This window comes from Delphinus delphis, chromosome 3, assembly GCF_949987515.2.
Source record: "Delphinus delphis chromosome 3, mDelDel1.2, whole genome shotgun sequence".
Taxonomy (NCBI): domain Eukaryota; kingdom Metazoa; phylum Chordata; class Mammalia; order Artiodactyla; family Delphinidae; genus Delphinus; species Delphinus delphis.
This window is the reverse complement of record NC_082685.1, coordinates 84,678,619-84,692,622: the sequence shown is the minus strand read 5'-3', so window position 1 is coordinate 84,692,622 and position 14,004 is coordinate 84,678,619. Positions and strand designations below refer to the sequence as shown.

The 14,004-nt window shown below is 37.6% G+C and overlaps 1 protein-coding gene across 7 annotated transcripts in view; it reads left to right on the top strand.

Moving 5' to 3' along the window:
• FER (FER tyrosine kinase) overlaps positions 1-14,004 on the top strand; it is a 468,208-nt gene that overhangs the window by 79,889 nt on the left and 374,315 nt on the right. For all 7 annotated transcript variants that reach the window (XM_069540597.1, XM_069540596.1, XM_069540595.1 and 4 more), the window contains one exon: positions 12,159-12,258. In XM_069540597.1, the coding sequence (XP_069396698.1) occupies positions 12,159-12,258 (100 nt within the window). The remainder of the gene's footprint in view (positions 1-12,158; positions 12,259-14,004) is intronic.

Below are 14,004 nucleotides of genomic sequence, written 5' to 3'. Positions count from 1 at the left end.
ACCCCCCATCAGAAATGGACAGATGCAGCAGGCAGAAAATCAGTAAGGACAGAGTTGAACTTAATAATATCATCAGTCAACTAGATATAAGGAACATCTATAGTCTACTTCATCCAACAGCAGGAGAATACACATTCTTCTCAAACTCACATTGGATGGTTCAACAAGATAGACCACATTCTAGGTCATAAATCATACCTTAACAAATTTTAAAAAATGGAGTTGATACAGTGTCTTCTCTGAGACCACAGTGGAATTAAACTAGAAATCAGTAACAGAAAGATAGCTGGAAAATCCCCAAATACTTGAAGATTAAACAGCACATTTCTAAATAACATGTGGATCAAGGAAGAAATCTCAAGAAAAATTTAAAGATATTTTGAACGAAACGAACCTGAAAACAAAACTTATCAAAATTTGTGGGACACAACAAAAGCAGTGCTTAGAAGGAAATTTATAGCATTGAATGCATTTGTTGGAAAAGAAGAAAGATCTAAAATCTATCATCTGAGCTTCCACCTTAGGACAGTAGAAAAAGAAGAGCAAATTGAATCCAAAGTACACAGAAGAAAAGAAATAATGAAAATTAGAGCAGAACTCAATGAAAATATGAAACTAATAAAGTCAACAAAACCAAAATCTGGTTCTTTGAGAAGAATAAAATCAGTAAGCCTCTAGCCAGGCTAACAAAAACCCAGTGTGAGTACGAATTACTAATATCAGAAGTGAAAGGTACATATCCCATGGATATTAAAAGGATAATGATGGACTACTTTTTAAAAACTCTATGTCCTAATTCAAAAAGAGTCATTTAGGGCTTCCCGGGTGGCACAGTGGTTGAGAGTCTGCCTGCCGATGCAGGGGACACGGGTTCGTGCCCCAGTCCAGGAGGGTCCCACATGCCATGGAGTGGCTGGGCCCGGGAGCCATGGCCGCTGAGCCTGTGCGTCTGGAGCCTGCGCTCCGCAATGAGAGAGGCCACAGCAGTGAGAGGCCTGTGTACCGCAAAAAAAAAAAAAAAAAAAAAAAATCATTTACCACAATGTTCATTGCATCTCTATTTACAATAGCCAGGACATGGAAGCAACCTAAGTGTCCATCGATAGATGAATGGATAAAGAAGATGTGGCACATATATACAATGGAATATTAGCCATAAAAAGGAATGAAATTGAGTTATTTGTAGTGAGGTGGATGGGCCTAGAGTCTGTCATACAGAGTGAAGTAAGTCAGAAAGAGAAAAACAAATACCATATGCTAACACATATATATGGAATCTTAAAAAAAAAAAATGGTTCTGAGGAGAGCGCAGCAACAGGGGTGCAGAGGGCAAAGCGGAGAGATTCCTGCAGAGGGGATTGGTGCCGACCAGCATTCACCAGCCCGAGAGACTTGTCTGTTCACGAGCCGGGATGGGTGGGGGTGAGAAGCTGAGGCTCTGGCTTCCGAGGTCAGATCCCAGGGAGAGGACTGGGGTAGGCTGTGTGAACACAGCCTGAAGGGGGCTAATGCAACACAGCTAGCCGGGAGGGAGTCTGGGAAAAAGTCTGGAGCTGCCGAAGAGGCAAGAGACTTTTCCTTGCCTCTTTGTTTCCTGGTGTGCGAGGAGGGGGGATTAAGAGCATCGCTTAAAGGAGCTCCAGAGATGGGCGCGAACCGCGGCTTTCAGCGTGGACCCCAGAGACAGGCATGAGACGCTAAGGCTGCTGCTGCAGCCACCGAGAAGCCTATGTGCAAGCACAGGTCACTATCCACACCTCCCCTTCTGGGAGCTTGTGCAGCCCGCCACTGCCAGGGTTCCATGATCCAGGGACAACTTCCCCGGGAGAACACACGGCGTGCCTCAGGCTGGTGCAACGTCACGGTGGCCTCTGCCGCCACAGACTCGCCCCGCATTCCGTACCCCTCCCTCCCCACCGGCCAGAGCCCCTGAGGCAGCTGCTCATTTAACCCCGTCCTGTCTGAGCGAAGAACAGATGCTCTCAGGCAACCTATACACAGAGGCGGGGCCAAATCCAAAGCTGAACACCAGGAGTTGTGCGAACAAAGAAGAGAAAGGGAAATCTCTCGAGCAGGCTCAGGAGCAGCGGATTAAATCTCCACAATCAACTTGATGTACCCTGCAACTGTGGAATACCTGAATAGACAACAAATCATCCCAAAATTGAGGAGGTGGACTTTGGGAGCAATGATATATATATATTTTTTCCCCTTTTTCTCTTTTTGTGAGTGTATATGTGTATAGTTCTCTGTGTGATTTTGTCTGTACAGCTTTGCTTTTACCATTTGACCTAGGGTTCAGTCTGTGCTTTTTTTTTTTAAGTATAGTTTTTAACGCTTGTTATCATTGGTGGATTTGTTTTTTGGTTTGGTTGCTCTCTTCTTTCTTTATCTTTAATAATTAATTTTTATTTTAATAACTTTCTTTTACTTTATTTTATCTTCTTTTTTTCTTTCTTTTTTTTCTCCCTTTTATTCTGAGCTGTGTGGATTATGACAGATTCTTGGTGCTCCAGCCAGGCGTCAGGTCTGTGCCTCTGAGGTGAGGGAGCCAAGTTCACGACGTTGGTCCACAAGAGACCTCCCAGCTCCACGTAATATCAAATGGCGAAAATCTCCCAGAGATCTCCATGTCAACGCCAAGACCCAGCTCCACTCAACGACCAGCAAACTACAGTGCTGGATACCCTATGCCACACAGCTAGCAAGACAGGAACACAATGCCACCCATTAGCAGAGAGGCTGCCTAAAATCATAATAAGTACATAGACACCCCAAAACACACCACCAGACATGGACCTGCCCACCAGAAAGACAAGATCCAGCCTCATCCACCAGAACACAGGCACTAGTCCCCTCCACCAAAAAGTGTACACAACCTACGGAACCAACCTTAGCCACTGGGGGCAGACACCAAAAACAACAGGAACTACGAACCTGCACCTGTGAAAAGGAGACCCCAAACACAGTAAGTTAAGCAAAATGACAAGACAGAGAAACACACAGCAGATAAAGGAGCAAGGTAAAACCTGCCTATTGAAGAGGAAATAGGCAGTGTACCTGAAAAAGAATTCAGAATAATGATAGTAAGGATGATCCAAAATCTTGGAAATAGAACGGAGAAAATACAAGAAACGTTTAACAAGGACCTAGAAAAACTAAAGAGGAAACAAACAGTGATGAATAACAGAATAAATGAAACAAAAAATTCTCTAGAAGGGATCAGTAGCTGAATAACTGAGGCAGAAGAATGGATAAGTGACCTGGAAGATAAAATAGTGGAAATAACTACTACAGAGCAGAATAAAGAAAAAAGAATGGGAGAGGATGGGCCCATAAGCCATGGCCACTGAGCCTGGGCATCCGGAGCCTGTGCTCCACAATGGGAGAGACCACAACAGTGAGAGGCCTGTGTAATGCAAAAAAAAAAAAAAAAAAAGAATGAAAAGAATTGAGGACAGTCTCAGAGACCTCAGGGACAACATTAAACACACCAACATTGGAACTATAGGAGTCCCAGAGGAAGGAGAGAAAAAGAAAGGGACTGAAAAAATATTTGAAGAGATTATAGTTGAAAACTTCCCTAATATGGGAAAGCAAATAGTCAATCAACTCCAGGAAGCACAGAGAGTCCCATACAGGATAAATCCAAGGAGAAACAAGACAAGACACATATTAATCAAACTATCAAAAATTAAATACAAAGAAAAAATATTAAAAGCAGCAAGGGAAAAACAACAAACAACATACAAGGGAATCACCATAAGGTTAACAGCTGATCTTTCAGCAGAAACTCCACAAGCCAGAAGCGAGTGGCAGGACATATTTAAAGTGATGAAGGGGAAAAGTCTACAACCAAGATTACTCTAGCCAGCAAGGTTCTCATTCAGATTCGATGGAGAACTTAAAACTTTTACAGACAAGCAAAAGCTAAGAGAATTCAGCACCACCAAACCAGCTTTACAACAAATGCTAAAGGAGCTTCTCTAGGCAGGAAACACAAGAGAAAGAAAACTCCTACAATAACAAACCCAAAACAATTAAGAAAATGGTAATAGGAACATACATATTAATAACTACCTTAAATATAAATGGATTAAATGCTCCAAGTAAAAGACATAGACTGGCTGAATGGATATGAAAACAAGACCTGTATATATGCTGTGTACAAGAGTCCCACTTCAGACCTAGGGACACATACAGACTGCAAGTAAGGGGATGGGAAAATATATTCCATGCAAATGGAAATCAGAAGAAAGCTGGAGTAGCAGTTCTCATATGAGACAAAATAGACTTTAATAAAAAACTATTACAAGAGACAAAGAATGACACTACATAATGATGAAGGGATCAATCCAAGAAGAAGATATAACAAGTGTAAATATTTATGCACCCAACATAGGAGCACCTCAATACATAAGGCAAATACTAACAGCCATAAAGGGGAAATTGACAGTAACACAATCATAGTAGGGGATGTTAACACCCCACTTTCACCAATGGACAGATCATCCAAAATGAAAATAAATAAGGAAATGCAAGTTAAATGATACGTTAACAAAATAGACTTAATTGATATGTATAGGACATTCCATCCAAAAACAACAGAATACACATTCTTCACAAGTGCTCATGGAACATTCTCCAGGATAGATTTTATCTTGGGTCACAAATCAATCGTTGGTAAATTTAAGAAAATTTAAATTGTTTCAAGTATCTTTTCTGACCACAACGCTATTAGAGTAGATATCAATTACAGGAAAACATCAGTAAAAAATACAAACACAAGGAGGCTAAACAATACACTACTTAGTAACCAGGTGATCACCGAAGAAATCAAAAAGAAAATAAAAAAATGCCTAGAAACAAATGACAATGAAAACACGACAACCCAGAACCTATGCGATGCAGCAAAAGCAGTTCTAAGAGCTAAGTTTATAGCAATACAATCCTACCTTAAGAAACAAGAAACATCTCAAATAAACAACCTAACCTTACACCTAAAGCATTTAGGAAAAGAAGAACAAAAAACCCGCAAAGTTAGCAGAAGGAATGAAATCATAAAGGTCAGATCAGAAAAAAATGAAAAAGAAATGAAGGAAACGATAGCAAAGATCAATAAAATTAAAAGCTGGTTCTTTGAGAAGATAAACAAAATTGATAAACCATTAGCCAGACTCATCAGGAAAAAAAGGGAGAAGACTCAATTCAATAGAATTAGTAATGAAAAAAGAGAAGTAACAACTGACCCTGCAGAAATAAAAGGATCATGAGAGATTACTACAAGCAACTCTATGCCAATAAAATGGACAACCTGGAAGAAATGGACAAATTCTTAGATATGCACAACCTTCCGAGACTGAACCAGGAAGAAATAGAAAACATGAACAAACCAATCAGAAACACTAAAATTGAAACTGATTGAAAATCTTCCAACAAACAAAAGCCCAGGACCAGACGGCTTCACAGGCAAATTCTATCAAACATTTAGAGAAGAGCTAACACCTATCTTTCTCAAACACTTCCAAAATACAGCAGAGGTAGGAACACTCCAAACTCATTCTATGAGGCCACCATCACCCTGATACCAAAACCAGACAAAGATGTCACAAAGGAAAATAACTAGAGGCCAATATCACTGATGAAATAGATGCAAAAATCCTCATCATAATACTAGCAAGCAGAATCCAGCGACACATTAAAAGGGTCATACACCATGATCAAGTCATATTTATCCCAGGAATGCAAGGATTCTTCAATATATGCAAATCAGTCAATGTGATACACCATATTAACAAATTGAAGGAGTAAAACCGTATAATTATCTCAATAGATGCAGAGAAAGCTTTTGTCAAAATTCAACACTCATTTATGATAAAAACCCTGCAGAAAGTAGGCATAGAGGGAACTTTCCTCAACATAATAAAGGCCATGTATGACACAGCCACAGCCTACATCGTCCTCAATGTTGAAAATCTGAAATCATTTCCACTAAGATCAGGAACAAGACAGTGGTGCCCACTCCCACCACTATTATTCAACATAGTTTTCGAAGTTTTAGCCACAACAATCAGAGAAGAAAAGGAAATAAAAGGAATCCAAATCGGATAAGAAGAAGTAAAGCTGTCACTGTTTGCAGATGACATGATACTATACATAGAGAATCCTAAAGATGCTACCAGAAAACTACTAGAGCTAATCAATGAATTTGGTAAAGTATCAGGATACTAAATTAATGCACAGAAATCTCTGGCGTTCCTATACACTAATGATGAAAACTCTGAAAGTGAAATTAAGAAAACACTCCTATTTAGCATTGCAACAAAAAAATAGAATATCCAGGAATAAACCTACCTAAGGAGAAAAAAGACCTGCATGCAGAAAATTATAAGACACTGATGAAAGGAGTTAAAGATGATACACATAGATGGAGAGATATACCATGTTCTTGGATTGGGAGAATCAACATTGTGAAAATGACTATAGTACCCAAAGCAATCTACAGATTCAATTCAATCCCTATCAAACTACCACTGGCATTTTTCACAGAAGTAGAACAAAAAATTTCACAATTTGTATGGAAACACAAAAGACCCCGTATAGCCAAAGCAATCTTGAGAAAGAAAAACGGAGCTGGAGGAATCAGGTTCCCTGGCTTCAGACTATATTGCAAAGGTACAGTAATCAAGACAGTATGGCACTGGCACAAAAAGAGAAATATAGATCAATGGAACACGATAGAAAGCTCAGAGATAAACCGTCGCACATATGGTCACCTTATCTTTGATAAAGGAGGCAAGAATATACAGTGGAGAAATGACAGCCTCTTCAATAAGTGGTGCTGGGAAAACTGTACAGCTATTTGCAAAAGAATTGTATTAGAGCACTCCCTAACGCCATACACAAAAATAAACTCAAAATGGATTAAAGACTTAAATGTAAGGCCAGACGCTATCAAACTCTTAGAGGACAACATAGGTAGAATACTCTATGCCATAAATCACAGCAAGATCCTTTTTGACCCACCTCCTAGAGAAATGGAGATAAAAGCGTAAATAAACTAATGGGAACCAATGATTCTTAAAACAATGACACTTAAAACACTTAAACCAATGACAGTTAAAACAGATAAACAAGATGAAAAGACAACCCGCAGAATGGCAGAAAATATTTGCAAATGAAGCAACTGGCAAAGCATTAATCTCCAAAATTTACAAGCAGCTCATGCAGCTGAACATCAAAAAAACAAACAACCCAATCCAAAAATGGGCAGAAGACGTAAATAGACATTCTCCAAAGAAGATATGCAGATTGCTAACAAACACATGAAATAATGCTCAACATCATTAATCATTAGAGAAATGCAAATCAAAAGTACAATGAGATATCATACACTGGTCAGAATGGCCATCATCAAAAAATCTAGAAACAATAAATGCTGGAGAGGGTGTGGAGAAATTGAACCCTCTTGCACTGTTGATGGGAACGTAAATTGATACAGCCACTATGGAAAACAGTATGGTGGTTCTTTAAAAAACTAAAAATAGAACTACTGTACAACCCAGCAATCCCACTACTGGGCATATACCCTGAGAAAACCATAATTCATGGAGTAATGTACCACAATGTTCATTGCAGCTCTATTTCCAGTAGCCAGGACATGGTAGCAACCTAAGTGTCCATCAACAGATGAATGGATAAAGAAGATGTGGGACATATATAGAATGGAGTATTTCTCAGCCATAAAAAGAAAAGAAATTGAGTTATTTGTAGTGAGGTGGATGGACCTAGAGTCTGTCATACAGAGTGGACCTAGAGTCTGTCATACAGAATGAAGTAAGTCAGAAAGAGAAAAACAAATACCATATGCTAACACATATATATGGAATGTAAAAAAAAAATCATGAAGATCCTAGGGGCAAGACGGGAATAAAGTCACAGACCTACTAGAGAATGGAGTTGAGGTTATGGGGAGGGGGAAGGGTAAGCTGGGACAAAGTTAAAGAGTGGCATGGACATATATACAGTACCAAATGTAAAATAGATAGCTAATGGGAAGTAGCTGCATAGCACAGGGAGATCAGCTCGGTGCTTTGTGACTACCTAGAGGGATGGGATAGGGAGGGTGGGAGGGGGGGAGTCGCAAGAGGGAAGAGTTATGGGGATATAAGTATATGTGTAACTGATTCACTTTGTTGTAAAGCAGAAACTAACACACCCTTATAAAGCAATTATACTTTAAATAGATGTTAAAAAATTATTCTGATAGTTTTCTGTGGATAATGAGTAATTTGCCTTGTGACTTGATATATATCTATATAGGTGTGTGTGTGTATATATATGTATATATATGTGTGTGTGTGTGTGTAAATATCTTAATATACAAAAGATAAAGGAGTATTTTAAATTAAAAATACAGTAATCAAGATAGTTTTGTGTTTGTGAAAGACAATAGGAAAACAAATAGATGAGTGGAACAGAATAGAGGGAGAGAGTCAGAAGTAGATCCACATAATTGTAGTTAACTGATCTTTGACAAAGGGGCAAAGTCAATACAGGGGAGAAAAGTTAATATTTTTAACAAATGGTGCTGGAACAAGGGACCGCCATGTGCAAAAAAATGAATCTAGACACATACTTTACGCCATTCACACAAATTAACTCAAAATGGATCACAGACGTAAATGTACAATGTAATAGTATAAAACACCTAGAAGATAAATAGGAGAAAACCTAGATGACCTCGGGTATGAAGATGACTTTTTAGATACAACACCAAAGGCGTGATCCATGAAGAAATAATTGATAAGTTGGAACTCCTCAAAATTTTAAAACTTCTCTGTTTTCCTTTCTTTCTTCCCTCCTCCCTACCTGTACTGCATGGCTTGTGGAATCTTAGTTCCCTGACCAGGGATTGAACTTGGGCCCTCGTCAGTGAGAACGCAGATTTCTAACCACTTGACCGTCAGGGAATTCCCTCCTTTCTTTCTTTTTAAAAACATTATAACTCCACAGAAATGTGTGTGATACGTGTTGCAAATGGCAAAGGAACACATGAGTTTTCATTCAGAGAAATTCTACTTAACACTGGACGTGAGTCATGGTATGAAAGTGTGCCTCCAATCTCAAATGGTATGGCATCTTTAGTACAGAATTTAAGGGAAAGTACGAGCATTGGAAGTGAAACCCAAAAGGGTCTCAGGCACACTCTGGGTGGTCTATAAGCAATTATGGAACTATAATGACTTCATAAGTTTAAAAGATATAATGAACTCAAAGCAGCCTGATAGGCAAGATAAAATGAACCAGATTGGCAAAATTCTCAGAAAGATTTCAACAACAGACATCAATACAACAGTTTAAAAGTATGCAAAATGGAAAATAGTTCGAGCCCATGAGACCAGAGCAGTAACTGTGATGGGCAGTCACGTAGATGGAAGTGTCCATATTTCTTGCCTGCTCCAAGCTATATATATATTATATATATATATGATATATATTATATGTATTGTATTCAGGTTGTCCTCAAAAAAATAAAAAATAAAACTTCTGCTCTGCAAATACAGTATCAAAGGAATGAGAAGATAAGCCATAGACTGGAAGAAAACATTTGCAAAGGCACATTTGACAAAAGACTGTTATCTAAAATACACAAAGAACTCTTCCCTGGTGGCATAGTGGTTAAGAATCTGCCTGCCAATGCAGGGGACATGGGTTCGATCCCTGGTCCAGGAAGATCCCACATGCTGCGGAGCAACTAAGCCTGTGAGCCACAACTACTGAGCCTGCACTCTAGAGCCTGCGAGCCACAACTACTGAGCTCATGTGCTGCAGGTACTGAGCCCATGCGCTGCAACTACTGAAGCCCGTGTGCCGCAGCTGCTTAGCCCATGTGCTGCAACTACTGATGCTTGAATGTCTAGAGCCCATGCTCCAGAACAAGAGAAGCTACCACAATGAGAAGCCCGTGAACCGCAACAAAGAGTAGCCCTGCTCGCTGCAATTATAGAAAGCCTGCACCCAGCAACGAGGACCCAACACAGCCAAAAATAAATAAAATTAATTAAAAAAAATACACAAAGAACTCTTAAAAGTCTACTAGGAAAACCAGCAACCTGATTAAAAAACAAACACCTCACCAAAGAAGATATACAGATGGCAAATAAGCACATAAAAAGTTGCTCAACATCATATGTCATCAAGGAAGTGCAAATTAAAGGAACAATGACATACCACTACACATCTATTAGAATGCCCCAAATCTAGAACATTGACAACCACCAAATACTGGTGAGGTTGTGGAGCAACAGGAACTCTCATTCATTGCTGGTGGGAATGCAAAATAATCCAGCCACTTTGGAAGACAGCTTGGCTGTTTCTTACAAAATTAAAAATACTCTTACCATAGGACCCAGCAATTGAGCTCCTTAGTATTTGTGCAGAGGAGTTGAAAACATATGTCTACACTAAAGCCCACACATAGCTGTTTATAACAGCTTTATTCATAATTGTCAAAACTTGGAAGTAAGCAAGAAGTCCTTTAGTAAGTGAGTGGATAAACTGTAGTGCATCCAGGCAATGGAATATTATTCAGAGCTCAAAGAAAATGAGGTACCAAGCCACAGAAAGATATGGAGGAACCTTAAATGCATATTACTAAGTGAAAGAAGCCAATATGAAAAATATGTATGATTCTAACTATATGATATTCTGGAAAAGTCAAAACTATGAAGACAGTAAAAAGATCATTGATTCCCAGGAGTTAGTGAATAGGTGGAGCACAGAGGGTTTTATGACAGTGAAACAACTGTGTGTGGTACTGTAATGGTGGATACATGTCATTATATGTTTGTTCAAAACCATAAAATGTACACCAAGAGTGGAACTTAATGTAAACTATGGACTTATGTGATAATGTTGTGTCATTGTACGTTTATCAATTGTAAAAATTTACAAACATACTCCAGTGGAGTATTTTGATAATCAGGGAGGCTGTGCATGAATCAGGGTAAAAGACAAGTAGGGAATCTCCATACTTTGTGCTAATTTGGCTGTGATACTAAAAGTGCTCTAAAAGGTAAAGTCCATTAAAAACAAAATGTTAACCAGTGAGGTTCTTTTTAAAAGGGAATGATTTGAACTCATTTATATCTATATCATAGTTGTAGATATTTTTGTTTATTTACACAGTGCAATCCTCCATGCTGTCAAGAACATTTGTGATGCAGAATTTGTTTAAAGTGGACTGTGGGATTTTCTTCCAAGTTTCTTATGCCCCTTTAGCAAGTTTCTAATGCTGCTGATTTCATACTCTTCCAGAAGGCTTATTAGAAGTTTTTTAGATACAATCTAAGACTCAATTTTTTCTCAAATGCTTGTTATGGTTTTTTGACGACAGAATCAAAGACTTGGATTTGTCTAGCTTTTGGGTAGAGATAATAACGAAGTTCATGTGTGCATGCAGTGACCACTGTCATGATTGCTGCCTGGCCAGCAATGATTGTTAGATGTATCTTTTCAGAGATGTTACAGTGTGAAAAAAAAAAAAATCATGTTAGAACTGGTGAATTATGACAGCTCAGAGTTATTCTGTATAATTAAAATAAGTATTTTAAATTATTTTTTTATTAGAGAAAATATTTTTGTACACAGCAATTAATTATTGGCCTTTACATTTTATTTATTTATTTATTTATTTTTTTTTTTTGCGGTGCACGGGCCTCTCACTGTTGTGGCCTCTCCCCCTGTGGAGCACAGGCTCTGGACGTGCAGGCTCAGCGGCCATGGCTCACGGGCCCAGCCGCTCCACGGCATGTGGGATCCTCCTGGACTGGGGCACGAACCTGTGTCCCCTGCATCGGCAGGCAGACTCTCAACCACTGCACCACCAGGGAAGCCCCTGGCCTTTACATTTTAGATGATGACAGCACTATTTTATGATCTGCTCTTCTTTTTAAGAAATGTTTTTTTTTCATATGCTGTTGAATTTAGCACCGATTTCTAAGCTAATTTTAGTTTATTGGTTGTAATTGTATATTAAAGAGCACCTCTGCCCCATAAGCAGTAAAATATGCATCTTTTAATGCTTTGGAATTTAGGTTCTCGACTGAAATAAATTTAAGCATTAAAAAGTTTTTTTTCATTTCTTTTTTTGACAGGTCACAAAGACAGAATTAGAGAAATTAAAAACAAGCTATAGACAATTAATAAAAGAAATGAATTCTGCCAAAGAGAAATATAAAGAAGCTGTAGCTAAAGGTATGATGCAATTATGAAAAATGTTTATTTTAGTGATTTTTATTCTTATCATTTGAAAGTTATCTTTATAAGTGGTGGAATGATTACACTTAGACCAATTCACATTTTAAAAATATTAAAGTAAGCCAAAATAGACTAATTACCAAACTGTGTAATAAGTATTTCTTTTTTTGTTTTGTTTTTTGAAAATAATGGAAACTATTTTTGAGTAGTTAATGCTATTAATAGAATTATGCAGTACTTGTAATAGAATGCAAGGAATGTTTAAATTTTTCTCATAGGCTTCAGATTTACTCATTTAATTACTGAGTGCTAAATAAGAAAAATAAAGTTGTATTTGTTTAGAAGCTTTTATTGATCCTCTTTTTACCTGTATTTAAATGCCATTAAAATCACAGGTCATTTTATAGCTCAGTTTTGCTTTCATAGCTTAATTTTATATCTATATTGTACTAAAATTTTCATAATAAGCTTTGGAAGTAAATGGAAAGGGAAACATTATGTTTTAATCAAAGATTTGTGGTTATAGTTTTTAAATGTGACTAGTCTTCATATTTATATATTTTTTAATTATAAAATTTTTGTTGTTTTCTGGTTAAATAGAAGGATTATTAGCAACTCTTTTTAAAATATTTTTTTAATTATTAAATTTACCTTTCTCATTTATTAATGTATTTTCTCTTTTTCTTTTACTTGTATATTATTTTGTCATTTGGTTGAGGTAAATGAAATAAACAGCTCCTATATTTGGATATACCTTACACAATGAAAATACTGTTTTTGTTGTTATTCCCAGTAGACTAGAAGAGAGACTGATTTAAATGCAGTTCCCCCCCCCCACTTCTGCCTCCCTTTCCTTCTTCCTCTTGCTCCTCCCTACTTCCTTCCTCTCCTTCCTTCTCTGTCCCTCCCCTCCCTTCTCCCAGTATTCCCTTCAGCATTTACTTTGTGTCTCCCTTTCTCCCTGTCTCCATCCCTCCCACATTTATTTCACGTTTCTGCTTCTTGCAGTGTTTCTAGATGAATTAGTATTCACAGTTTACTTATTTTTACTTATTTTTCTTGTACCTCAACCAGCATTTTGAGATTATGATCTCTTTTTAATACAAACTTATCTTTTAAAATGCTTTCGTAATTCAGTTATGTAAGTTATTTAAGTGAAGAAAAGAAAAAATGCAATAGTGGAAAGATGAGTCAGACTTTGGAGTCAGATAGCCTTAGATGTAAATTCCAATGTTGTATGATTATTTCATAATTTTCAAACTTCGTATACCTAATTATTATTCCTTTTTTATTTTAAAGAGTGCTTTATATAATCAAGAAGTATTTACTGAGCATTTGCTACCCTTAAGTTATTGAGATTCAAACATTCAAGGAGCTTACCCACTTCTAGTTGATATTCTAACTTGGGAACTGCAAGTCTTCACTGTTTTTCAAAATTTAGTCTTTATACAAGGGATCCCCTGCTAAACCATCAAGAGTGATTTAGAAATAGTTTTGTACATTGAGCATTGCTACTCAATCTGTCAAAGGGTTAGTTTTATAAAGTTCATTACATAATGCTTGGCTAGCATTCTCAAATTAGTTTCCTGTATTATAAACATCCACATATTAAATTCACCCAGAACAAGTGGTGACTTAATCCAACTATATTGTAATCCATCTATGTGAAGTATTTCACACTAGGTCTATATCTGTTGGAGAATGATTAGTTAGAAAAAGAAGTACATAATTACTCCCAAGTGT